The sequence below is a fragment of the Schistocerca americana genome, chromosome 5, assembly GCF_021461395.2.
Source record: "Schistocerca americana isolate TAMUIC-IGC-003095 chromosome 5, iqSchAmer2.1, whole genome shotgun sequence".
Classification (NCBI taxonomy): Eukaryota; Metazoa; Arthropoda; class Insecta; order Orthoptera; family Acrididae; genus Schistocerca; species Schistocerca americana.
This window is the reverse complement of record NC_060123.1, coordinates 546,247,459-546,275,349: the sequence shown is the minus strand read 5'-3', so window position 1 is coordinate 546,275,349 and position 27,891 is coordinate 546,247,459. Positions and strand designations below refer to the sequence as shown.

At 42.7% G+C, this 27,891-nt stretch overlaps 1 protein-coding gene across 1 annotated transcript; it reads left to right on the top strand.

The window, feature by feature from the left end:
- The first annotated feature begins 432 nt into the window (after positions 1-432).
- On the top strand, positions 433-27,891 carry LOC124616517 (probable cytochrome P450 304a1). The gene is made up of 10 exons (XM_047144831.1): positions 433-532; positions 4,457-4,705; positions 6,823-6,986; positions 13,416-13,709; positions 17,619-17,721; positions 17,953-18,133; positions 19,606-19,690; positions 20,125-20,266; positions 21,060-21,228; positions 27,663-27,891. The coding sequence occupies exons 1-10, from the start codon at positions 433-435 to the stop codon at positions 27,889-27,891; spliced, it is 1,716 nt and encodes a 571-aa protein (XP_047000787.1).

The window sequence follows — 27,891 nt, the reverse complement described above, 5'->3', positions numbered from 1 at the left end:
TTTAAAGTGGATGTCATGTATCCCGCATCTGAGTTGCGCCATTTCATATGACACGAAAGATTTCCTGAAACTATAGCAGAGTACAAGAATTTGTGTCAAATCATGACAAGTTTCCGGCGCTGCAAATTGTTGTAGTAGTGTGATGACCATAGATTTTGTGGGAGTACCTCTCCAGTGAGAGAGGCCCTGAGTCACGACACGTGGCGGTGTGGGCGTAGCCTCCGAGAGGCGGGGCATCGTTATCTCGGAGGGGCCTCGTGGTGAGGGAAGCGGGCGTCGCGCTGCTTAAAAAGCAGCTGAGGGGGTCCGTGTGGTCAGAAGGCAGAATGAAAGCAACATCACTAGTTGTCTGCCTGTGCATCTAGCGTGATCAGGGAACACGAGGACCTCCGGTGAAGATTCTACAGTGACAGAGGACAGAGACCTACCAGAATGTCGCCTCTCGCTCTCCTCCTGTGTGGGGTGATAGTCGTGCTGCTGCTGATTTTGCTAGTGAGGACCGCGTACTGCAGGCCCGACAACTTCCCTCCAGGTACGTACTTCCTGTTGTCTGTCTATACTAGCTGATTACTGAATCGCAGCTTTTCTTTGATCTGCTTCCAGTTACAGATACTACATGGAAATAGCAGGCTACCCATCAATTACCAGTTACTTAGGGAGCCTACATACGGCATGTGTGGCCAAGAGTGATTTCCATTGTTTCACCATATTATTGACGGCATGTTCTTTTACTTGCCTGCGCAAGGTGATATGCAGTCATTACTAAACAAGATAGATCATACGGACTCTCTTTGCAAATATGTAGTTCTCTCTCTGCGGCTATACTCGTTTGTGACGAGGTGTTGCTGCACACAGTTTAGTGTTACTTGGGATCAGTAAATGGCGTACTTGTGTGCTACTGTTTGTATTGCACAAAATATCATGGCTACAGTTTTTATGCTTGGACACCCACGGAGTGTCTATGGAAATGAATGTAGCCCAAAACGTATGTAGTTAACGGCTTAAACATCTTACTTGAGGAAGGCTAACACAACCGAAACGACGTAGTGCCCAAAATAAAATCAATGTGGAAGGAAATAACAGGCGGAGCAGGAAACTTGTTCCTTTCAAACAGATAGTGGATACTTCTTGCTAACATTGTGTCCCCATTCTGAGAATATCTCGCTCCGAATTTCTAACAATCTATCCATATTATGAATTAAAGGCCTCCACCGCGATTTTCTGTCTGTGTCTTATAACTACTCTCAGGAATTGCTGTAGGGATTTTGAAATGCTTTACAATAAAAGGTATACTTACTACGCGACAGAAGTCGTGTGGCCGTAGATACTTAACGCTATCCTTGCGAAGCTGCAAGTCAGTGTATTAAATCGTACTCAGACACCCTACAATACTTCTACACGGACTTCATTTCTCAGTCTCTCTAAGGAATCCCAGCAAGCATTCTGTTTTTGTCCTCCCACGTAAAAATACTCCTGTTGATTTTATCTGATCAAGTGTTTCTATTGTTTATGGACGTGCAGTATAACGGTTAACACTTGCAAACCTATTTAGACAGTAATACAAATACGAGAGGTAGTGTTGTGTTCGTTCACGATTATTATAACAAACTGTTTAATTCGCTATACACAGAAATAACACAGCAACAAGGTGTCTTTCATGGCACCTGATGGCACACAAAATTTTTTCACTTATTACAGATCTTAGTATGGATGGTTGTAGAGATTTTCGACATGCAGATGTAACTTCATGTGTCCTCTGGGAAATGTGATGCGACCAATACTCTTCGTGTTGTATATTAACGACCTTACGAACAATATTAGATAACTGGACCTTCAGTTTCTTCCGGATGATACAGTTGATTATGATGAAGAAGTGTGTGATGTAAGCTGTGCAAGTATTCAGTCTGATCTCGACAAGATTTCGAAATCGTGGAAAGAGTGGAAAGTTGCTTTAAATTTTCAGGAATGTAGAATAAAGCACTTCACCAAAGGAAGAAACGTAGTATCCTGGACTACGATATCAGTCGGTCATAACTGGAATTGGTCACCTCATATACGCACATCGACGAAATATTTTTATGAATATGTTGTTGTTAAAGAAGTGGTGGACGTGGGTTCATTGGAAGAATGCTGAGGGAATACAATAAGTCTAAAAAGTAGAATGTTTACAAATCACTTGTGCAACCCATTCTAGAATATTGCCGAAGTGTGTCGGATCCACGCCAAATAGAACTGACAGGGGTTGTTGAATGTACCCAGAAAAAGCAGGGTAAATGGTCAAAGGTATGTTTAACACATGGGTGTGTGGCATGGAGATTCTTAAGAAAATAAAAAGGCAGAAGACTGACACACAACACCCCAGTTAGGGCCATTTATAAACTACAAAACCCAACTTTAAATTCTAAATATTGGAATAACTGCAATCCTCTGTGCATCGCTCCCGTCGGGATCACGAAGACAAAATTAGACTCACTACAGCGGCCGCAGAGGCGCTTAGACATTCTTCCCGCACTCCGTACATGAATAGACCGAGAAGAAGCCCTGATAACTGGTACAACTGCAAGTACATTCTGCCACGCATTTCACAATGGTGCGCAGAATTTGAATGTAGCTGTATCTGTAGATGTACTTACGTATTGAAAAGCTGGTACACCATAAACAGTAGGCGCAAAATATTTGTCTGCAACTTAAAATTGCAATGAAAACAATGCTGCTAGCACACACCATCAGAAGTCAACACTGTAAAATGTTGACTTTTGATTTTCCTGCAGCTGTTTACGAGACAAACTCCCAGTCGTACCCACCTCAGATTTAGTGGATAGCGCTTCAAAAACTGAACACAGATCAAGCAGGAAAACAAGAAGAATGTGCACTGAAGTTTGAAAAAAGAAGCAAAATAGAAGCAGTGAACGGTCCAAGCTTAAGGAGTGCAACATCGAGCAAACTGCCAGACGCAGGGCGTCGCAGTTGTATGGTCCGGTGTTACGGCGCAAAGCGAGAGATCCATGTTCGAATCTCCCTAGTGCCCATTTTTTTCCACAAATATATGAACAGTCCGTCTGATCATTGACGTGTCTGCTTTCGTTCTGCAGTCTCGGCAACTGTAACACTATGCATTAGTTGTGGTACATGAGTAATGAGGCAAGAATATATTAAAGTCGCAAGTAAATGTGATGAATAGCGAGAGCAAGCGAAATGCCGCACAGATCTTTCACGGAAATGAAAACAACAGATGAAAGGGTGTGAACTATGTTACAACAAAGGAAGTAAAGAGTCTAAACTTCCAAACTACACGCAAGTATCATAACAAGTGGTACTTGTGTGGAACAAATAGGAGGTACGTATGTCTGAAAGCCCTTCGTTATATCTCGCTGTTGCAAACGGACATTATACCACGACACACATAGAAATTTGAATACAGTGAATTGATACATCAATCACCGGACGGGCAGTTCATAATTTAGTAGCCTGCCGAAGTGGCCGAGCGGCTCTAGGCGCTACAGTCTGGAACCGCGCGACCGCTACGGCCGCAGGTTCGAAACCTGCATCGGGCATGGCTGTGTGTGATGTCATTACGTTAGTTAGGTTTAAGTAGTTCTAAGTTCTAGGGGACTGATGACCACAGCAGTTAAGTCCCATAGTGCTCAGAGCCATTTGAACCATTTGAACAATAATTTAGTGAAAAAAAAGGGACATGGGACACGACGGAGAACTGAACCCAGATTTCCCTGTTCCCAGTCGAGCAGCGCGACCACATAACCACGACGCCAGAGTCGTTAAAATTTGCTCCGTGTTGCATATCTTGATCTTGGCCCGTTCACTGTTTCTATTTTGCTTCTTTTTTCACTGTTCAGTACACCTTCTTCCTGTTTTCATGCTTGATCTATGTTCAGCTTTTGACGGGCTATCCACTCGGCCATCTTACCATTAAATGTGAGGATGTGCATCTGACAGTTTTCCTTATCGGTAACATATGCTTGAAATGTTGCTCACATAGTATAGTTAATGTTTTCTTCTGGTCTATTCTTCGCACGTTTCAGTAACGTTGGAGTGTTCTTCAAGCCTAAAATCGATCGCTACACCTTTCTGCCCTACAGTGTATCGGTAGGCCTTAGAAATTCTATATACTGATAGCATTTACTTTGTTCCTGATGATCTTCTGTTCCACAAAAACGTAACTGAAACGTATGATGCGGCACTCCTCTACCCAGATGTTTTCCACGTAAACTGAGTGTCCTCGTCTACCTTCTATCTAAGCAAATAAGGAGCTTTATGGTCCTGTAACAGTGTATAATATTCCGTAAGCATACACTGTTTTCAGACACAAGGGTTTTGAACGTGTGCGTCATCTGACTTAAATAACTTGTCAGAATGGAGTTTCTGGCAAGTCTGCCTCCAACCCTGTTGCCGCTGTTACCTATGTGGCAGAAAACACTCCCAGTGTTGTATGTTACAGGCCCCCCTAGACTACCAATATGGGGAAGCTACATCCAGCTGCTGCTGGAGAACTACAAGTTCCCATACAAAGTGATGGACGCCTTCACGCGCCGCTACAACTCCAAACTGGTGGGCCTCTACTTTGGACCGCTACCTGTGGTGGTCATCAACGACTACGAGGCTGCCAAGGAGGCCTTCAACAACCCCAGTCTGCAGGGCCGCATATCCAACATCGCCATCAAGCAGAGGATGCCGCATGAGGACCTCGGTAAGCACTGTCTGCTACCTGCAGAAGGAAGTTTATCATTAGTTTAATAGTTTTTCCTGTTTAGTTTCCTGTTTAGTGCTGCAGCAATATGGAAACATTCCACACATGGTATTTACTTTCCACTTTAACCGTAAAAAACGTGTGAGGTAGAGTCGCAAAATATGGCTGCCTTTTTTTTATCACTTGTAAATCCATCAGACTGCTACATCACAGAAGAGCACCTGGGTTATTAGGATGAAAAGTTTGTTTACCCTTTGTGCGAAAGTCAAATTTTGTATCACCTTTATGAAGACTGCGAAAAGTAATGATGATACAAAAGAGTAGCCATCATTTAATTATGACAAAGGTGATCAGTTAATGCTAGAAAATGTTCTACTTTTCAAACAAACAGTGCAAATAAATTTAGTTTCGGCCACTGCATTTATCGTGGCTCCACAAAAATACTGTATACACCTAATCCAATTTGGTCCTTTGTTGTCCTGGGAATACAGTTTATTGCACAATGGACATTTTGCATCTTCTCGCAGGTCACTTCCATCAACAATATCTACTTTAGGGGACATAGGAGAACATATTTCACAGTGAAACACATTCTGTAACTAAAATGTACCAGAAACTCACCTTTTCTCTGGAAAGAAAAAAACAATATTCAGGACTATCACAGCGAATTCTTCCTTTTTTAAAGCACTCTACTTAACTTATCAGGGCCCTCTGAAGACGTTCATGTTAAAACCCTAAAAGTTCACTACTTCCTGGAGAGTTAAGACAGGGTGACCACATTTGGATAATGGACTATATTTGGCTCCATTACGTTACACCAAACAGAACATTTCAGAAATCTTGGTCTTATGTCCAAGTGAAAATCAGGACGTTTGAGCACTTTCTTTCTAAATAGTAAGTCCTCCTGTCAGGCTTCTTCAATACGTCATTTTCTACCGTCATCAGGTTTTCAAGTTTTAAACTAAGTTCAAGTTAGTAGACAATAACATGAATTATGTATTTTAATCTCCGTATTTTGGCCAATTGATTTATTGTGTTCACCTATTACCATGACCAGTTGCAGCAGGTCACACACGTTATTAGCAACTAGGACTGCATCGTCAGCCTAGCAGGCGTTGTTGCCCCACTTCCTATTTGCCAAAACTCTTGTTCCACTCCGTTTCTGGGCATAAATACTACGTCTCGTGAATCTTGAAGCGTAGGGATGACGATGATACATTGGTTTGGGCATATGATAGCCAGGTCTTCGGTGAAGTCTTTAATGAGATGAGTGTTATTAATATTGATAAAACAATGCCAAACAATGAGAGTGTACAAATCCCCTCCCCCCCCCCCTCCACACACACATACACACACAAACAACAGGAAATACCAGAATCATAAAATAGGACAACATATGAATGTGAGTGGCTGACCACTGTACTAAAACCATATGATACAGCCACTGTGAAAAGCTTGACAGCCTAAAAGCCTGCCAGCCGGAATAGCCGAGCGGTTCTAGGCGCAGCAGTCTGGAACCGCGCGACCGCTGCGGTCGCATATTCGAATCCTGCCTCGGGTATGGATGTGTGTGATGTCCTTAGGTTAGTTAGGTTTAAGTAGTTCTAAGTTCTAGGGGACTGATGACCTCAGAAATTAAGTCCCATAGTGCTCAGAGCCATTTGAACCTAAAAGCCTAGGCTGGAGTTCAGACATCACACAGTTTTTCAAATTTTTACTGCATCTGTCTCGCCATTAGCTAGAGCAGAGCACCTCTTAGCTATGTTTCCACCCTTTCACCTATATATCCTCTCGTCAAAACGCATAATGGACTTGAATAAAACGTGGGTGCAGTGATCTGTATGCCACAGGTATACAGACTGGGGCATTAAGCTGTGTGTTAGGGGCTAGTGTTCCATTTGGAAGTGTGGCAGGGTTACATCATCTCACTGGAGTGACCGATATAGGGGACACCATCGCCAAATGGTTTTCTTCACACCTTGCCAGCCACACCCTCGCCCACAGTTCCGTGGCACGTTCAATTCCGTGCAATCTCTCAGTGTAAGTTCATTAATGAAATGCATAAGATTCTTCAATGCCATATGAATGCTGATAAGGCTACCTTCCACGATATATAGGCATAAACTTCAGAGTGGGCCCAGAGTTGATGGAGCAGCGTCGCTTCACGCTGAGGTACCTGCGGGACTTTGGCTTCGGGCGTCGTTCCGACCACCTGGAGTCCGAGATCGAGGCTGAGATGGGAGAGTTGGTGGAGCTCATCCGGGGAGAAAGGCAGGATGAGGTGAGTCCCAGGAACAGCCTTCCTTCTTGCTAGTTGCACGCAACGTAGACGAATAGTGTTGGTCTCATTCGTGATGTTCTGGATATCTGTTGTATTGGTGATAATCTGTAATTACTGCAAGCTTTACGATAGTTCTGCGCTGTAGTCCGTGTACATTAAACAAGGTATTGGCTCTTTCAGTATGTAGAACTATTAATGTTCACAATCCGTACATATTATAAAAATGGAAATATGTATGTGCTATGTGTGGGACTATGTTCCAAATCACCTCCTAAACCACTGGCCCAAATTCAATCAAAATTGGTTCACATAGCCTTTAACATTAGGCAACAATCGCTTAGGGGGTAAAAACCACGTACCTATCGTCATATAGGAGATATGACATCGTAAACACAGAGATGCGTGAAAAACTGCCGTATCATGCATGAAGTTGTAATACATCTATTCTTTACTTTTAAGACACTCCTACAGTCCAGTCGAGGAAATCCCTGACACCTGGCAGTGCTTTTGGCAGCTTTGAACTGCGAAGCGCAAACAGATGTAGGAGAAAACGATAAGCATGTATACAGGGTGTTACAAAAAGGTACGGCCAAACTTTCAGGAAACATTCCTCACACACAAAGAAAGAAAATATGTTATGTGGACATGTGTCCGGAAACGCTTACTTTCCATGTTAGAGCTCATTTTATTACTTCTCTTCAAATCACATTAATCATGGAATGGAAACACACAGCAACATAACGTACCAGCGTGACTTCAAACACTTTGTTGCAGGAAATGTTCATAATGTCCTCCGTTAGCGAGGATACATGCATCCACCCTCTGTCCCATGGAATCCCTGATGCGCTGATGCAGCCCTGGAGAATGGCGTATTGTATCACAGCCGTCCACAATACGAGCACGAAGAGTCTCTACATTTCGTACCGGGGTTGTGTAGACAAGAGCTTTCAAATGCCCCCATAAGTGAAAGTCAAGAGGGTTGAGGTCAGGAGAGCGTAGAGGCCATGGAATTGGTCCGCCTCTACCAATCTATCGGTCACCGAATCTGTTGTTGAGAAGCGTACGAACACTTCGACTGAAATGTGCAGGAGCTCCATCGTGCATGAACCACATGTTGTGTCGTACTTCTAAAGGCACATGTTCTAGCAGCACAGGTAGAGTATCCCGTGTGAAATCATGATAACGTGCTCCATTGAGCGAAGGTGGAAGAACATGGGGCCCAATCAAGACATCACCAACAATGCCTGCCCAAACGTTCACAGAAAATCTGTGTTGATGACGTGATTGCACAATTGCGTGCGGATTCTCGTCAGCCCTCACATGTTGATTGTGAAAATTTACAATTTGATCACGTTGTAATGAAGCCTCACCCGTAAAGAGAACATTTGCACTGAAATGAGGATTGACACATTGTTGGATGAACCATTCGCAGAAGTGTACCCGTGGAGGCCAATCAGCTGCTGATAGTACCTGCACACGCTGTACATGGTACTGAAACAACTGGTTCTCCCGTAGCACTCTCCATACAGTGACGTGGTCAACGTTACCTTGTACAGCAGCAACGTCTCTGACGCTGACATTAGGGTTATCGACAACTGCACGAAGAATTGCCTCGTCCATTGCAGGTGTCCTCGTCGTTCTAGGTATTCCCCAGTCGCGAGTCATAGACTGGAATGTTCCGTGCTCCCTAAGACGCCGCTCAATTGCTTCGAACGTCTTCCTGTCGGGACACCTTCGTTCTGGAAATCTGTCTCGATACAAACTTACCGCGCCACGGCTATTGCCCCGTGCTAATCCATACATCAAATGGGCATCTGCCAACTCCGCATTTGTAAACATTGCACTGACTGCAAAACCACGTTCGTGATGAACACTAACCTATTGATGCTACGTACTGCTGTGCTTGATGCTAGTACTGTAGAGCAATGAGTCGCATGTCTACACAAGCACCGAAGTCAACATTACCTTCCTTCAAATGGGCCAACTGGCGGTTAATCGAGGAAGTGCAGTACATACTGACGAAACTAAAATGAGCTCTAGCATGGAAATTAAGCGTTTCCGGACACATGTCCACATAACATCTTTTCTTTATTTGTGTGTGAGGAATGTTTCCTGAAAGTTTCGCCGTACCGTTTTGTAACATCCTGTAGAGCTATGAAGAGGCGTTTTCAAAGTAACGTTTACAAAATCGCTTTGTAGACACGCCCATCTCACAGAAACTGTCCGTAATCATTTTTCTTAATTTGGATCCTGTTATTATACATTTGTACATTACGCATATTTCTTTGTACGACTGTTTTCACGAGTACCTGGAGATTAATTTTTTTGATACTTCTTTACGAACACAGTTAATTTTTTGTTTTCGTTTCTAATAGAAAACTGGTAAAAATAAAACCAAGGAATTGGCGGATTTGTCAGCTAGTACATATATAAATGAGCTTTTGGGTAACGTCGATGGGTCCAGATGACTGTTTGTAGACCGAACTCTTAACTAGATAGGATTAGTGGTGTAAAGTGAGAGATTCTAAGAAAGCACTGCATTTCATCTCAAAACTTCGTTTAGTGCTTTACCGCTAAAATTCGGAGAGCGCATTCTTCTTAAACGTCAGTCAATTAATATGCGTGTCCTTGTGCATTTGGCGAAAAGACAATGAAGGTAAAATCAGACAGATTCGAGCTTATACGAAGATTTATAAAAAATATTTCTTTCCACACACCATCGGCGACAGGAAGTGGAAAGGGGGAATGTGTCAATTGTACACAAGGTACCCATGTCAAGGCCGTAATGAGGCTTCCAGAGCATAGATGTAAAATGACTAACTGCTCAGCTACACCACTCAGAAAGGTGGCTCCTTTAAATATGCGACCAGGAAAGTTGTAACGGTTCAGTTCAGCCATACAATGACCACACAACGCAGCTGAGCACCTCCCTGTGGGTCTGTCCGAGACAGAATCTGTGCTGGTAAGCAATAGATCCGACAGATGACTATTCAGAGCTATAACTACGTTAACTTCACACCTGGAGTACAGTGGAGCGATATGCAGCCTTGAACTTAGTGTTTGGCTGTATTCTGGGCTCTCAGTTAAGTGCAATGCACATAATATTTGGATTGTTTTATTCTACTGTGATCCTTATATAATCTAAGCCTTAAGGTTTAATAATCATAATCTAGAAAAAAACTTGTTTAGTTCAGTGTCATATATCCTTCATATGTGCATATGCACCAGCAGGAGATGCAGAGCCGGTGAAAAAAGATGTATTCTACGAGCAACTGGAGCAGGAAATAGCAAGGATGTCAAAGCATGATGTTAAGGTGGTTGTGAGGGACTTCAGTGCTCATGCAGGAAAAGAAATAGCATACGGGAAAACAACTGGTAAGGAGAGTCTACACGAAGTTTCTAATGATAATTGATTTTGCCATGAGCAATAACATGATTATTAAAAGCACATAGATGCAAAGGAAGGATATGAGGAAAGTTACATGGTGCTCTCCAGATGGGATCACAAAATATCAGATTGATCACATACTCATTAATAGACGACACGTTTCAAATGTATTAGAGGTGGATAGCTGTCATGGAGCAGATGGCGATAGTGATAATTATTTGGTAAGAATCAAATACAGACAGAGGATAGCCAAGTATACACAGACCAAGAAAGTTATCGCGCCAAGGTTTGATGATACCAAGTTAAGAAATGATGAAAATACAGTACAACAGTATAAAACTATCTTGACATACAGACGTAATGAACCTGAAAGCGGACAGGAGAGGATATTGAAGAAAGATGGGAATAATACATGAGACGGCTGAAACTGTACTGGGCGAAAGAAGCAATCGAGGACCCAGAGCTTGTTTGATGAAGACTGTGGGAGGAAGATAGAAGAAAGAAATTAGGCAAGAAAAAGAATGCTGCAGAGGAGAACTAGAGGTACTGTAGAAGAATACCAGGAGAAGAGAAGGGAAGCAGATAAGGAATGTAGGAGGAAAAAGAGAGAATTTGAAGAACGATGGATTGATGAAGTAGAAGAGAGAAATACTGCTCAAGAAACAAGGAAATTCTGTATGAGGGTTAAAGATATAAGGAAAGGATTCCAACCCAGAGCAGTTTTCTGTAAAGATAAGTGGGGAAATCTGATTGGAGGAAAAGATAAGATTTTAGACAAATGGGTGGAGTATTTTAGTGAACTACTGAATGCAGAATCGGAAAACGAATGTGGGGTTGACACTGCTATGGCAGAAGAGGTGGAGCAGAAAGTAAACAGAGATGAAGAGCACCAGGGAGCAGTAGCAGAACCCACACTGGAAGAAGTTAAAGTTAGTATCAAGACTCTTAAAACCAATAAAGCTCCGGAAGAAGACAATATTACAGTAGAAATGGTAAAATATGGTGGAGGGAAACTATTAAGGGTTTTGAATGAGATTATAGTGGAAATATGGCGGAAAGAAAATATGCCGAAACAGTAGAGTACAGCAATACTGTGCCCTATACATAAGGAACATGACAAAGCTGCCTGTGGGGATTATAGAGGGATGCACTGCTCTGCATAGTATACAAAGTATTAGGAAAAATCATGGCTGGGCGGTTAGGAACATATGTAGAAGAGTATTTAGGAAACTACCAGTGTGGTTTCAGGACTAACAGATCCACTACAGATCAGATTTTCACCATCAGACAGATACTTGAAAAATGTTGTAACATCGATGTCTACCAGCCGTTCATCGTTTTTCAAACAAGCTTATGATAGTATCAAAAGGGATCAACTTTGGAGGGCAATGCAAGAGGCAGCAGTCTCTAACAAACTGACAAAATTGGTTCAAATGACTTTCAGAACAACAGTATGCAAAGTAAAGTTCGACGGCACTTTTCCAAAGGCATTTGAAGTTAACCATGGACTGCGACAGGGTGGTGTGCTCTCCACTGTTCTGTTTAATGTCTCCTTGGAGAGTGTAATGCGAAAGACACAGACCAACAACCCTGAGGGAACACTGTTTAATTGAGTGACTCAGGGGCTTGCATATGTGGATGATATTGATTTGTTATCCAGGAGGAAACCCGACCTGGAAGAAAAGATTGAAAAAATAGAAAGATATGGTGCAGAGATGGGGCTGACCATTAATTAGTCAAAGACCAAGTATATGTTAACATTTAGGAAAACATATAGTGAAGAAGAAAGAAGCTTGACTTTGAACGGTAAAGAGTATGAATGCTGTGGGAGCTTTAAATATCTGGGATCACTGGTAACTGAAAATAATGGTATGAGAGAAGAAATACATGCAAGGATTGCTGTTGGTAACAGGAGCTACTTTGCACTGGTTAAAGTGTTTAAATCAAGGAGTCTTAGTAGGAATCTGAAGCTGGCTGTGTATTGTACAGTAGTTACACCTGTGGTGATATATGGTTCGGAAACCTGGACAATGACACAAAATGATGAGGAGCTGTTGCTGAGACGGGAAAGGAAGATAATTAGGAAAATCTATGTGCCAGTTAACGATGGGGGTTTTTGGAGAATCAGAAATAATAAGGAGAGAGAGTTATACAACACACCAGATATCGCGACAGAAATAAAGGGTAATAGACTACGTTGGTTGGGACATGTAGAAAGAATGGTGAACAGCAGAGACAAGAAAGTTTATAAAGGAAAACCTGGGGGACGTCGTATAAGGGGCAGACCAAGAACCACATGGCTAGACAATGTGGACTTGAGAAGGATGGGAGTTAGAAGATGGAGAGCCAAGGCAGCCAACAGAGAAGAGTAGGCGGAGATTGTTAGAGAGGCCAAGGCCCTACAAGCACTGTCACATCAAGGAGTAAAGTAAAGTAAAGTTCAGTGACATAACTTCAAATACTACACCTGATATTTGAATTCCTTCTACGTCAGGAACACTAATAAAAAACACTCACCTTTACACAGTAGTCATAGGCAACAGCCTTGCCGCAGTGGATACACCGGTTCCCGTGAGATCACAAAAGTTAAGCGCTGTCGGGGGTAGTCGGCACTTGGATGGGTGACCATCCAGGCCGCCAAGCGCTGTTGCTATTTTCCGGTGTGCACTCAGCCTCATGATGCCAATTGAGGAGCTACTCGACCGAATAGTAGCTGCTTCGGTCGAGAGTACCATCATAACTACTGGGAGAGCGGTGTGCTGACCCCACGGCCCTCCTATCCGCATCCTCCACTGAGGAGGCGGTCGGATGGTCCCGGTAGGCCACTCGTGGCCTGAAGACAGAGTGGTTGTTTTTTTTTACGCAGTAGTCACTCGCAGTTCTGATTAGATCACAGTTTACTAAACGTCTATATTCTGATTAAGATAATAGTCTATCACAGTAATGCCCTTTCCAATTTAAGAGTTTCCAAACTCTATACCTAACTATAGTAAATAGTACAGAACTGGCTTGTCTATAAGTGACTGGCGACGTTTCGGCAGGTTGTGGTGCAGCCATCATCAGGAGGAGACTGCAGCCGGCGCGTGCTGCTACCAGATGCCCTTTTCCCTGGCTTCATCAACGGCTTCATGCCGGTGGTGGCGGGCAGCCGGCTGCCGCGGACAGCAGACGGGGTGTGCCGCTACCTGGGGCACGCAGGCCTGCAGACGGCCAGGGCTGGAGACGCCACAGGCGGTTTCCTCACGCTGCACTCTGCACTGGCCTCCATCGCGCCCAAGATGTCCGGCTACCACGACACGGTCGAGTCCGCCGAGAAGATTCTGACCTACTTCCATGTGAGTACCGAGGTATCCACTATTCCTCTCGGTGGCGGAAGCAAGATTGTAGAGTAGATCGAAAATGTCTGGCTGCCAGTAGCTGCCTTTAACTGTTACGTAGAGGAGAGAGAACACCAACACTAGAAGATTCTGGCAAATATAAAAGAGATGACTGGTGCAGGAACTAGCAATGACCTTGAGCGAATAAATCTACTTATACAGCAGTGTGATTACTCCATTGCAGACTTATATGTTCGGATTAGGGTGCATTGAAAAATTTTCAGACTATTCCCGTATTGTTTTACTCTAGTACAAGCAAAAATTAACACCAAAATACTCCTGTATGTTATCGGATATATTGTATTTTGTCACTCTGGTCATTTTTACGTATGTACGCAAGAGTCAATAAAATGTCAAGAAGATTTGGCGCCTCATCTTCCTTATTGTGTCATTGACACTCTCACCCCTATTTCGAGGTAATACACTACAGGCCATTAAAATTGCTACACCACGAGGATGACGTGCTACAGACGCGTAATTTATCCGACAGGAACAAGATGCTGTGATATGCAAATGATTATCTCTTCAGAGCACTCACACAAGCTTGGCGCCGGTGGCGACACCTACAACGTGCTGACATGAGGAAAGTTTCCAACCGGTTTCTCACACACAAACAGCATTTGACCAGCGTTGCCTGGTGAAACGTTGTTGTGTTGCCTCGTGTAAGGAGGAGAAATGCGTACCATCACGTTTCAGACTTCGATAAAGATGGATTGTAGCCTATCGCGATTGCGGTTTATCGCATCGCAACATTGCTTCTCGCGTTGGTCGAGATCCAATGACTGTTAGCAGAATATGGAATCGGTGGGTTCAGGAGTGTAATACGGAACGTCGTGCTGGATCCCTACATCCTCGTATCACTAGCAGTCGAGATGAGAGGCATCTTGTCCGCATGGCTGTAACGTATCGTGCAGCCATGTCTCGATCCCTGAGTCAACAGATAGGGAAGTTTGCAAGACAACAACCATCTGCACGAACAGCTCGACGACGTTTGCAGCAGCATGGACTATCAACTCGGACACCACGGCTGCGGTTACCCCTGACGTTGCATAACAGACAGGAGAGCATGCGATGGTGAGCTCAACGACGAACCTGGGTGCACGAATGGCAAAAAGTCATTTTTTTCGGATGAATCCAGGTTCTGCTTACAGCATCAGAATGGTCGCATCCATGTTTGGCATCATCGCGGTGAACGCACACCGGAAGCGTGTATTCGTCATCGCCATACTGGCGTATCACCCAGCGGAGGGTATGGGGTGCCATTGGTTACACGTCTCGGTCACCTCTTGTTCGCATTAACGGCACTTTGTACAGTGGACGTTACATTTCAGATGTGCTACGACCCGTGGCTCTACCCTTCATTCGACCCCTGCAAAACCCTACGTTTCAGCAGGATAATGCACGGCCGTATGTTGAAGGTCCTGTACGGGCCTTTCTGAATACAGAAAATGTTCGACTGCTGCCCTGGCCAGCACATTCTCCAGATCTCTCACTAATTCAAAACGTCTGGTCAATGGTGGCCGAGCAACTGGCTCGTCACAATACGCCAGTCAGTACTCTTGATGAACTGTGGTATCGTGTTGAAGCTGCATGGACAGCTGTACCTGTACACGCCATCCAAGCTCTGGTCGACTTAATGCCCAGGCGTATCAAGGCTTTTATTACGGCCAGAGGTGGTTGTTCTGGGTACTGATTTCTCAAGATCTATGCATCCAAATTGCGTGAAAATGTAATCACATGTCAGTTCTATTATAATATATTTGTCCAATGAATACTTGTTTATCATCTGCATTTCTTCTTGGTGCAGCAGTTTTAATGGCCAGTAGTGTATATAACAAAATGCCCTTCTTTGAACTTTCTTGACGCCCTCTGTCAATCCTTTCTGGATAGAGTTCTGTGCAGCAGAAAACCAGAGGAAGAGGGACGAACATAATTTAAATGGTCTTTTTCTTGAGTCTGCACAACCTCTGGTTTCGGGACGAGTCGGACAACATATTACCTCCTCTCGTACGAAATGATCACAATGAGAAAATCAGACAAGTTAGGCATGATTTGTAGATTTATCGACAGTCATTCTTTCCACATGCCTATCATGAAGGAATTAGGGAAGAGAGAATAGATGTTGATGGGAGGAATACAGTGTGTCACACCATAAAGCCACTAGCGGACTGGAGATGTAGATGCAGAATTTTCAGCGTGACGTAATAGGATTTTCTGGCTAGAACTGCCTCCTCAGTTTCTCTCTTGTCTACTAAATACCTGAAGAAAAGCATTACCCTGAATGTTGAAGCAGCTTTTGCTGGAGGAACTGCTAATAAAGAATTGAGAAGCATTTCTCAGCAGATTATGTTCCTGACTGATTTGACATTAATCAGGATCTCAATAGCATACCATCCTCACTTCACATGCCAAGACAATGTCAAGCTAGCTGACAAGATTTTCAACTGTTTTCACGTTAGTAATGTGTTCACGCCGTTTCAGTAAATTACTTTATTATGTACTTCTTTCCTGAAACACCATACCCGTCAGAGACCGTTATTATGATTCGTGGCAAGATCGCTAAACATCCTAGATCACAGCTTCTGTTTTCAATTTTTTTTTTAAATCGTGGATGTTTAAACACTCAAAATTCCCTAGCAATTTAAGAATCATTTCATAAACTTAGGAGATAAAGTATTATCTAGTGAGAAATGTAACCATGAGTTAGATATGCAATACGATCTTCAATTGATTTCTGAGAGGGTTGTCTGTCTTTACATCTTTCTTTGTGACATTGTATTTTTACCAATTTTGAGCACTTTTTGCCAGTTTCCATATTTTACTGTTATTGACTCAAGCCTTACAACTTACTGGCAATTACTATCTCATATGTCAATAGATTTTCTTCTCCTTATTTTACGTCTTTAGTAAAATTAATACTGAATTTTAACGGTTGCTTATCATTTTCTAACACTGAAATTTCTCTAAAACACCCGAAGTTCCAAGAATGGAATAAATTGTTGATTGAAATGTCCTGTATGAGCAATTATGAGTTGTAAAAGGTGCCAGTTTACAGCCCATTAATATGAAGATTTTACGTGCCAGTTTACAACCAATTAATATGAATATTTTACAAGTAAGCATTACTTTCCCTTAATGTCGTCACGCGTAAAACAGTAATGCTTAAATGTCTTTCCATGTTCAAACTTTCTACTTGGCTTCTATGACTGCCTAAAAAATTTTCAAGCTGAAGTTTCCGGCTGATAATCGCCCATAACGAAATAAAGATAAGATCTATGTTGGTAAATCTTTTACTTCTGAACAGAAGCGTTTCTAAACGCCTGACTAGAAGTGTATGTATCCATTGGAAATACTTTTTTTCTGCTTGTCATTACAGAGCCATTGGCGAATGCCAGGACATTATTTATACTAGAAGTCTACCGTCTCAAAGACTTGAATATAGCCGCCGGCCGCCGTGGCCGAGCGGTTCTAGGCGCTTCAGTCCGGAACCGCGCGACCGCTACGGTCGCAGGTTCGAATCCTGCCTTGGGCATGGATGTGTGTGATGTCCTTTGGTTAGTTAGGTTTAAGTAGTTCTAAGTTCTAGGGGACTGATGACCTCCGATGTTAAGTCCCATAGTGCTCAGAGCTATTTGAACCATTTTTGAACTTAAAGAGACGAAAGATCCATTGACAACGTATCTGTGACATTATCTTCATAATCCAATTTTTACACCTTGAGTACTACATTTTGAGGTCTACATATGCGTCGTGTTCTGCATCTATAACCGTAATAGACTTGAGGCTGATAAAGTAGAATAAAGTCAAAAAAAATTTTTCTACTATGACAGAAATGTCACATAAATGACTAAGTCTGTCTCTTTGCAGCAAGTGATCAAGGAACACGAGAAGACATACTCTGATGATCACATGAGGGACTTCATTGACAGATATCTGAGAGAAATAAAGGAGAAAAAGAAAGAAGACGGGAACTGATACAGTGTATTCCAGTAAGTGCTAAATGGAAGTTGTGTCTTACTAACTTGCTCCTGTTTCGGTTAATCTCTTTGGAAAAAGTATACAAATATACAAATCACTGTTGAACTGGTGCTCCATCTTAGTACTACAAAACGTCAGCACCACCATCCAAGATAACATGTAAGATAGATGCCCTATAACGTTTGCTACATCATGTGTCAACAGCAGGTGTTTTTGTCCACAGCTGACCAGCTGGGGGTCATTCTGTTCGACACCTTCTTGCCAGCTTCCATGGTGCAGTCAACAGTGCTCTCCTGGGCCCTGCTGTACGTGGCCCGACACCCAGAGGCACAAAGGCGAGCACAACTCGAGCCGGACTCAGTCGTGGGAAACTCCAGGCTTCCAAACCTTAACGACCGTCTCCAGTGAGTATGCACTAGACATTTAGCCACTGGCTCACGCAAGTTGGCTAGCCGATACAACCCACCACCTACAGGTGGTGTCAGGGAGTCCAGTTGCAATAACTATCTCACCAGAATAGTTTCCAAATCTCCTTCATCACATGTAACACATCTTTACTGCAGCTCATCAGTGTAGGGTTCTATGCAGAGCGCAAGTATTATATACAGTCACGCTCATGTTTTTCTTGATTGGACGATAACAGAAGGTACTGAAATATGTTTGTGATGTGTAGCTTAGTCTTCTCACCACCATCACCACCACCAAGGGCATCTCCCGATTAACAAATGGTTCAAATGGCTCTGAGCACTATGGGACTTAACATCTGTGGTCATTAGTCCCCTAGACTGAGAACTACTCAAACCTAACTAACCTAAGGACATCACACACATCCATGCCCGAGGCAGGATTCAAAACTGCGACAGTAGCAGCAGCGCGGTACCGGACTGAAGCGCCTAGAGCCGCTCGACCACAGCGGCCGGCACTAGTTAACATCCCCAGTTGATGGATTACCAGCACACACTCTGGACTGTCTTGCACATTAATCCCAGACACTGCAGATAGTCTGATGATCAAGAACTGTAGGGCACCAGCTATTCACTTCTCACAGACATGAGACTTTGGACACGCTGGTCTTGTACTCGGGAATAGCTGGACCTATTTTTCAGGAAATACTGCTCAAGAACCCATGCAGCCATTTCGATTTAGGTTTTAAATGGTTCCCAGAATTTGATTAAGACAAATTCCAGGATAGGTGCTTTGAGAAAGGAGCTATCTGAACTACTGCCCATCACTAATCACCACACTGCTGATACGATGTTAGTCCTTCCTTTACTCCCCAAACAAATACTAGCAGTGAAAATTTCTCAACAACCTGCTTTGTCGTACACTTATCCATGATGTGGTTACCGCTTCAATTGAGCTACCGTGGTAATGGAGAAGGTTCATGATTATCGACTTAATACCTGAATATTCTGTACTTCAATGCTGCAGGACAAGCGTGGTGAGATGAATATGGAATAAAATGATCTGACTTTCCTTGGAAACATATTCTCTCAGGAATTTGTAACCACTCATATCCTTCTTCTCCTAAGGCCACACGAATTTAGACTTACCGATTATATTAATTTTAGCGTATAGCGTACCACATAGCTCAATTCTTGTCACGGTCGGCACTTCAAGGTATAACATTTTACCAATATTTACATTTTATGCTACTTGGAAGACGTTATTTCTCTGTACACAGAAAAATACCTTGCACTCTTCAGATAATTCATTTTACAACCAAACTCACTTACGTACTCAAATCTCCCCGTCATTCAGCAAAGAGTCATTTGAATCACAGAAAATTATGTTGACGAGAATGTTATGTTTATGAGCAAGTTATGTTTATGATAATGTTATGTTTAAGATATTAACAGCAACCTGCTGTCTGCAGCCTACCGTACACAGAGGCCATCCTGCGAGAGACGATGAGGATGCAGACGCTGCTGCCAATCGGGATCCCCCATGCAGCTACAGAGGTTCGAAATCTCTGCCTCCTACTGGGATTCTTCATGTAAACGGTCAGAGGAATCTCTATCCCTGTTAGTTTTCACTGTACCAAAGTTAATGCAAAGGTCAGTTAGGAACTACTACATCCTGTTGGAATTCTCCATACAGAAGGTCAGTTGCGAACCTCCAGATCCTATTGGGATACTCAGTATCCAAAGTCAACTGTGAGTCTTTAGCTTCTGCTGTTGGCCCAGGAGGACAAAGTATTTAAAAAGATTTCGTGCAGTGGTGACTACAATTTCATATTAATTATAATCATTTAATATCCAAACACAATGTTTCTGCTTTGTCGATCGAATTTTGAGTGTCATACGGTGTTATAATGTCTACTTTGTATGTATGATTCCTCTAAGCGTCACAGAGTTAAAAATTTGTATGTGCTGATTAATATATTGTGTTGCAGGGAACTGTGGAGGTAGCCAACTTATGGAGCATGCACATGGACAAGAGTGTGTGGGGAGACCCTGAGAACTTCAGACCAGAGAGATTCCTCAACAGCGACGGCACTCTGTGCACCAAGGACCTCACGCTACCCTTTAGCACTGGTATGTGTTACCATGTCCTAGTAATTTACATTCCGAGTGTGTAAGCGTATTAAATATCCCGCTTTTGTCACTATATTTCAACGTCTACCGATTGGAAAGTTGGTTGGCTTATGTCTCTTCTTATGCCGGTGTTATAGAAGTTGAGGAGCAAATGTGTGGCTCTCTTAGGACAAAAGAAAATCAGTGTAATAATGTAGGTTTCTACAGCTGAAATCCATTTTAATAACCTCCTTTTCGGTATCCGACTCCACGTGTGACATGGATGCTTGCAATAACAGGCGAAACAATGATAATTATTCTATATATGACGTAGTCACACCAGTAAGGGTTTTACCGAGAAGGGCACGAAGTTGTTCACGTTGTTGTTTCTTTCCAGTAGAGTACAGAATATTATGTCTTTTTCTGTATTTGGCATTAATGAGAAGTCAATTTTAGATTTCCATATATTAAAACCTACAAAACTTTATCAGTAATTTCTTCTATTCCTGTCTTCTAATCAGATTAATTATAACATTCGAATCACCTGCAAAAGTTATCACGTCTACTTGATGGACGTTAAATTGAATGTCGTTCACACACATAATAAATGGGACTGACCCAGAACTAAACCTTGTGGAACTCCCTTTCCGATATCTCCATAGTTGGGAAAAAAAATTCCCTGACAGAATTATTCAGTAGTTAGTTGTGTGTGCCACCATTAATTTAATAAAACATGTGTTTTAATTTTACCTCTATTTTATGACTCTTGCTATGCGATATACATCAGCCGGCAAGTGTTTATATGTGTTCTCAGGCAAGCGGGTATGCCCTGGAGAGACGTTCGCCCGGCAGAACATGTTCCTCACGCTGGCGACGCTTCTGCAGAACTTCTCAGTCCGGGCAGACGGCCTGCCGCCTCTCCACTGCAACATCCCGGGGGCCATCGAGACGCCGCCTGCCTTCTGGGCCCAGTTTGAGCCCCGGTGAAGGCTCCCATAGCGACACTGTTGCCACACAACGAATTTTTTCATGCGTTCCACGTCAACAATGCTATAAAACACAAAAAACGTACATATTGTACTCTGATGTTCATAAGAGGTAGCATGTCATGGACTCGGAAGAATTCGGTATTTTTTTCCTGTCTTTAATGAATACACACGAAGCTCAACTAGCACTGAACTGTCATGCCAAATGTTGATTTCTCCAAGACTGATTTATTGTTAATTTTAAAATATTCCATGAATTTGTACAGTATTTATTACAAAAACTTTATTTATTTTGTTAAACAAATAAATATTTTCATCATTTATAGATGCAATCGCGTTGGTTATTATCCTTTCGTCTCTGTCAGATAATCTACATCTGCATCTACACCTTCATCCGCGTCCATACTCTAAAAGCCACGGTGAAGTGCGCACAAGAGGGCACTTTCCACTGTACCACATATTTTTACTGCCATTCTATTTGCAATGAAGCGCATGAAAAATAGCTTCTTGAAGCACTCTGTGAGAGCTGTAATTAGTCTAACTTGTTTTCACGGACTCTACGACAGCGACACTTACGGGCTCTGGGGTATTTCTAGATTCCTCAGATAAGATTGACTCTCGAATCTGTGAGAAGGCCTTTGCAGTTTAATTAATATCCATTTCCAAATGAGTGCTAGTTAAGGTTTTTAGCATTTCCATTATGCTTTCTCATGAGTGAAGCAAACCTTCATTCATTCATACTTCCTTCTTTGTATACAATCAATATACCCTCTTAGTAATCCTCGCCACGAATCACATGCCTTTGAGCAATATTCTAGGGTGAGTCGCACAAGTGTTTTGTAAGCAATCCACCTTACAAACTGCTTGTATTTTCCCAATATCCCACTAATAAACCCGAGCCTAACACCTACTGTACCTACAACTGTGGCAATTCAGTTTCATATCTTCAAAGTATTACATCCAGCAGTTGTATTTGTCGATTCCTATTGTGATTCATCATTGTTGTAGTCATATGATACTACAGTTTTGCCTTTTGTGAAGTTCACGTTTTTGCACAATGTCTTGCAGATATGGAAATATTTCACGTCATAACTGAGTCAAATGCTGGCTGGATGATACAAACTGATAGTTTGGCTCAGATGTGAAATACTGTGGCGTACAGTGTACTGATAAAATCCTATGTGACCTAAAATGAAACAAATGCACTGAAATTAATGGGTCGATGAGTACGAAACCAATGAAAATGAAATGAAATGGTGTGGGGCGTGTGCAGTTGGAGTGATATGGGGCCCCAGGTACGTCTAGATACGACTCTGACAGCTGACACGTACATAAGCATCCTATCTGATCACCTGCCTCCAGTCTTGCCCATTATGCATTCCGACGTACTTGGGCAATTCCACAGGACATTGCGACACCCCACAGAATTTCTACAGAGTGGCTCCAGGAACATTTCCGCTGGCGACCAAGTCCCCAGACATGAACATCATTGAGCATATCTGGGATGCCTTGGAACATGCTGTTCAGAAGAGATCTCCCCCCCCCCCCTCGTACTATTACGGATTTATGGATTGCTCTGCAGGATTCATGGCGTCAGTTCCCTCCACCACTGCTTCAGATGGAGTCCATACGATATCAGGCTGGTGCACCAGTTTCTTTGGCTCTTTAGTGTATGTGCAGACGCATCTCGACAACATCGCCACTTACCAAACACTCGGTCTCAGTCAGTGCTGATGGTACCACTAAAACCCTAGTACAAACAGAACATTCCCATCTGCCTAGTGTGTCCTCATGTACGTTTTCAATCATTGAAACCTTCACTGTCAAAGATATTTTAGCTCCACCATTAAGTGGATGTACTTCCCGTGAAACACATTCCCAGCCATATCTTCGAATGATCGTTTTTACTCATTATGTACATGGTGCCGTGCGTTCAACCTAGAACTGAAGGGAAACTGTACAAAGATCCACTTGGCTTTATAGGCTGTTAACAGTTGCCATCCAGCCCTCAGCAATTCAACCAAGAATTGAGGCGACTCAACAGACAAGAGCCTGTTAACCTAAGGGTTGATTCAAGATACCAGAGATTGTTAACCATTGTTCCATCTGATCATAAATTTCTTGCAGAAATAATGTATTACGATAAGGTTTTTAACCATCACCTTCAAATCACAAAGTTGACAATAACTTTTTGTTTGCTTGCAAGTACATATCAACAGTTCTCGTATGCATTTGAAGCCCCTCCCCACAGTGCTGCAGAAGGCCACTCGAGGAGGTAAAATAAAGTGACGTGGTCCTTTGGTGAAGTAGAGCAGTTGTCGTGAAACTTTCCTGCTCAAGAGCCAATACTGACTTTGTGGGGCAGCACTTCGGGCTGCATATGAGCCGATCTTATTATTAATTTACAACCTATGGAAATTAGCTAACGGACTTTCCGCAGTGCTAACACCAGTTCCCGCCAGATCACCGATGTTGTGACTGGCTAGCACATGGATGGGCTACCGCCTGGGTCTGCCGATCGCTGTTGGCAGTCAGGGTGCATTCAGTCCTTGCGATGACATTTGAGGAGCTACCTGACTGAGAAATGGCGGCTTCGGTCACGAAAACTGATAACGGCTGGGAGAGCGGTGTACTGACCCCACGCTCTCCCATTACCGCATCCGATGACGCCATATTCGGAGGGTGTCACGCCGCTCGGTCGCTACCGATGGGTTCGTCAGGGGCTGAGGACGCAGTTCATGTCTTTTTTTAAAAATGATTTAGTATATTATTAGACCCCATTAGACAAGCTATGGTAACAGCATGCTAAGTCGGCAGTTGGCCCCAAAGTACTGATCGTTAACGGTCGGCATCACTCAGAACACTCCAAGTCGACTGTTTTCTGTTTCAGATTGCCTACACCATCAATGACCACACGGCTGTTGCACTGACGAAGTGATGTTCTGTTGTCCGTGTGAGTGGATGATTAATTGATTAATAACCGTAATTGTACTTACATATAAAGGCATTATGTAGTATGAAACAGATCAAGCATGTTTACTAAATATTTTGATTGTCATTTTTCTTTCGTTCACTGCATTGAACACTGAAGAACCAAAGAAACTGTACACCTGCCTAATATCGCGAAGGGCCTCCGTGAGAACGCGGGAGTACCATACACAACATGACATCGACTCTACTAATATCTGAAGTAGTGCTGGAGGGAATTGACACCATGAATCCTGTAGGGCTGTCCATAAATCATTAAGAGTACGACGGGGGTGGAGATCTCAATAGCACGTTGCAAGGCATCCCAGATATGCTCAATAATGTTCATGTCTGGGGAGTTTGTTGGCCAGACTATATATTGTAGTCAGGTCCACCGGCTTCTACCCCAACCTGTGGAAAACCTCCCGGATCCTGTTCCTACCTTCGCATCTCCACCTGGATGTCTTCGTCTTCTTCCTTAATGTTTCTTCTGCTTTCCAAATTTTATTTTTCTAGACAGCACAAGAAGACAGTATTTTCTGAGTTATCAGACAGCACAAGAAGACTGTATTTTCTTCTTGGAGACTGTATTTTCTTCTTGGAGTATTTCTGAGTTATCAGAAAATACAGTGTTCTTGTGCTGTCTAGAAAAATAAAATTTGGACTTCCTTAATGTACAGTGCCTTCTGTCGAACGACTACTAATATATTGTGCAATGTTCATCATTTATTTCCCATGATTTTTATGTTTCTCTGTCTTCTATGTCTATATGTTGTCTCTCTTTGCCAAAGAGCAACGTATGTAGGCCACTGCCGGCCCGCCTCAGCTGAGGCATGAAATGACAATAAAGGAAAAAGAAAGTTCTTTGCTGCATTCCAGGATCCAAGATGCAGCGATCTAGTGGATGGAAGATATCAAGAAATGTGCAGGTGCAACACATAAGTGTATATTTGAAGACGGTAATTTAGGAAATCATCTAGAGGATGACTGGCAAATCGAGTGCAGTTTAGTGGCAATGTTAAACCAGAGGAAATGAAGCAGTTCCTAAGACATGGCATTGCAGCCGCCCCATACCATTCAGTGAATAACTGAGTCCTGACTACTTTAGCAACTCGTTAAAAGGCGAGCCATTTGTACAATTTTTATTGCCTATGAGATGTGGCAGGCAAGTATCTTGACGGGTGGTGGGGGAGTTCTGTGCAGCTAGCATTTAGTGGTGGGGGGAGCCAGCTGCCAGCTGCTGTAATACCTGTACGTCCTTGTGAGAAAGGTGTTGTCATCGAATCGTCTGCCTTTAAAACATGGAGTTGTATACAATGTGTAAAAGTAAAAAAAGCTGTGAACATTGGCAAAAATAATAGACAGACTTGCATTGTTTATTGTGTCTGTCGATCAACACAAGAATACCGTGTTGAGTAACTGAGAAAACTGCTGCGCATTTATTTATCTTTCCTATTTTTCGCGAGGTTTCTTCTGCTTTCCAAATTTTATTTTCCTAGACAGCACAAGAAGACTGTATTTTCTGAGTTATCAGACAGCACAAGTAGACTGTATTTTCTTCTTGGAGACTGTATTTTCTTCTTGGAGTATTTCTGAGTTATCAGAAAATACAGTGTTCTTGTGCTGTCTAGAAAAATAAAATTTGGAAAGCAGAAAAAATCTCGCGAAAAAATGTATACCTACTGATATTCAAAGGATTTTTATAATACACATAAAATGTTTTACAATACGTGTGAGTACTGGGAAAAATTGCGGTACATACAGGAGTATTTCTGTCTCCCTTTCGAACCCAGAGAATACGTTCACCCTGTGATGGCTTGCCATCTGTAGTCAAAATTATTTATTTGGATTTCAGGGGAAATATTCGCAAATGTGAAATTTTTACTTGCCAGTTTTTTAAGTGACCTAGGCAAACGTCTGAGCAGTCTACATGTAGAGCATCTTTTCGGCACATAGCTGAAAGAATCATATTTCAGAAATATAAAAAGAGCCTGTCATACATTAAAAATCGTTATTAAAAGGACCAAAGGCACTTTCTGTTTCTAGACAACTCACTTACAACACATAATTTATAGCTGTTGATATTGTGTCTATTGTACAGTTATTGTCATATATAATATAAAACAAGTTCCCACGTGCTGTTTGTTGGGACTATTTTTCGGGAAGGCAAGAACAATTATGAAGACAGCAGTCCGACTAGCACAAATTCAAACGAAATTTTACATATTTGGACGTATAATTGAATAAGAAAATCGACGATTGTAATCACTGAAGACAAGCTTTAAACAAAGTCCACAACGAAATTGTGTAAGAAACCAAAATCTTTTTATAATTACTTTATCAGCCAGGCAAACCTAGACTCAAGTTACATAATATAGGCTTACGATTTACGATATATGTTTAAATTCTTACCACAGCATTGCACTACTGTCACAGGTATCCCAAAACATCTTCTTTATCCTCGCTGTCTGATAAAGACGAATCCGAATCGTGAAGATTAATTATGAAAGGCTCCATTACTGAGCCTCTGTCGATTTCCTTTTTACGATCTTCTTCTTGGAGTGTTTCCGAATGACTGACGCAGTTTGCCAGTGCAGATATGCTTACGTTGTCCACTGCTTCATGTGTGTCTTTCCACGTCAGCAATTCGGTAGGTGCTGTTTCTCTCTGAGATATGGCCTTTAACTTGCGCGCATACCAGTTCAAAATCTATCTCATTAAGTGCGGTATTTAGGCTTGTATGCATTTCCAGGCATGAGTAACTCCCTCTGGTCTGTGACGCTGTACGAGTAATTCCATTAGACGACAACCATGAAATAATATCAACCTTCCTGGTATTTGAAGTAGGAGCCTTATTCACTTGTAGAGAGTGCACGCTTGAGTTGTCCATGACAATAACAGAATTCTCTGCCATGTACGGAAATAGCTGTTGCACAAACCACCGCTTGAAGACAGCATAGGTCATTTCAGAGTGATAGTCATCTGATTCCTTCGTCTTCGATGCTTTAAATATTAATTTACTCTCTGGTATGATGCCTGTCTCTGCAGAACCAGCGTGAAGCACAATAAGGCGTCTCCCTTTTCCCACAGGAACCTTCGTCACTTGTCTTCCAGCACATTGGTCTTGAATGGTTCTGGTGAACGTGTGTTTCATCGAGATAATAAATACGTGATTTTCCGGCTTGTTTATCTCGTGCATTTCTCTCAAGAACACCGTTCTTGCTGTTACAATGTCACTTCTCTCTAAGAACAGTTTTCTTCCGTCATTGCTCTTTCTGCATTTAAATCCCATCTCCCTTAATGTTCTGAGCATGGTGCCGTAGGATTTTCACCTTGGCTATACATGTCGAATATTTTGCGCCGTAACACATTCTTGCTGAAATCGTCGAGCTCACTTACGAATTTCTTTCGATTTCGGCACTTACCAGGTGACTTAAAAATAGGTGATTCGTTCTCTTCAGTAGATGCGAGGGCCGCTGGAACCAGCGAGGGTTGCTGGAACCAGCAAGGGCCGCTGGAACTGGCGAGGGCTGCTGGTATGGCTGGAACCGGCTGGCGCGGCTGGAAACCAGCTGGCATGCCTGGAACTGGCTGGGCTGCTGGCACTACCAGAGCTCGAAACTGGACTTGGGACAGGCTGCTGCACCTGCTACAAGTCCTAACACTTCAATGATTGTGGTCAACAATCCTTGA

Coding starts and splice junctions, on each gene's coding strand:
- LOC124616517 (XM_047144831.1), top strand. CDS start 433: ATGTCGCCTCTCGCTCTCCTCCTGTGTGGGGTGATAGTCGTGCTGCTG. Junction 13,710..17,618: donor AGATTCTGACCTACTTCCAT/GTGAGTACCGAG, acceptor GTCTCTTTGCAG/CAAGTGATCAAGGAACACGA. Junction 18,134..19,605: donor AACCTTAACGACCGTCTCCA/GTGAGTATGCAC, acceptor TGCTGTCTGCAG/CCTACCGTACACAGAGGCCA.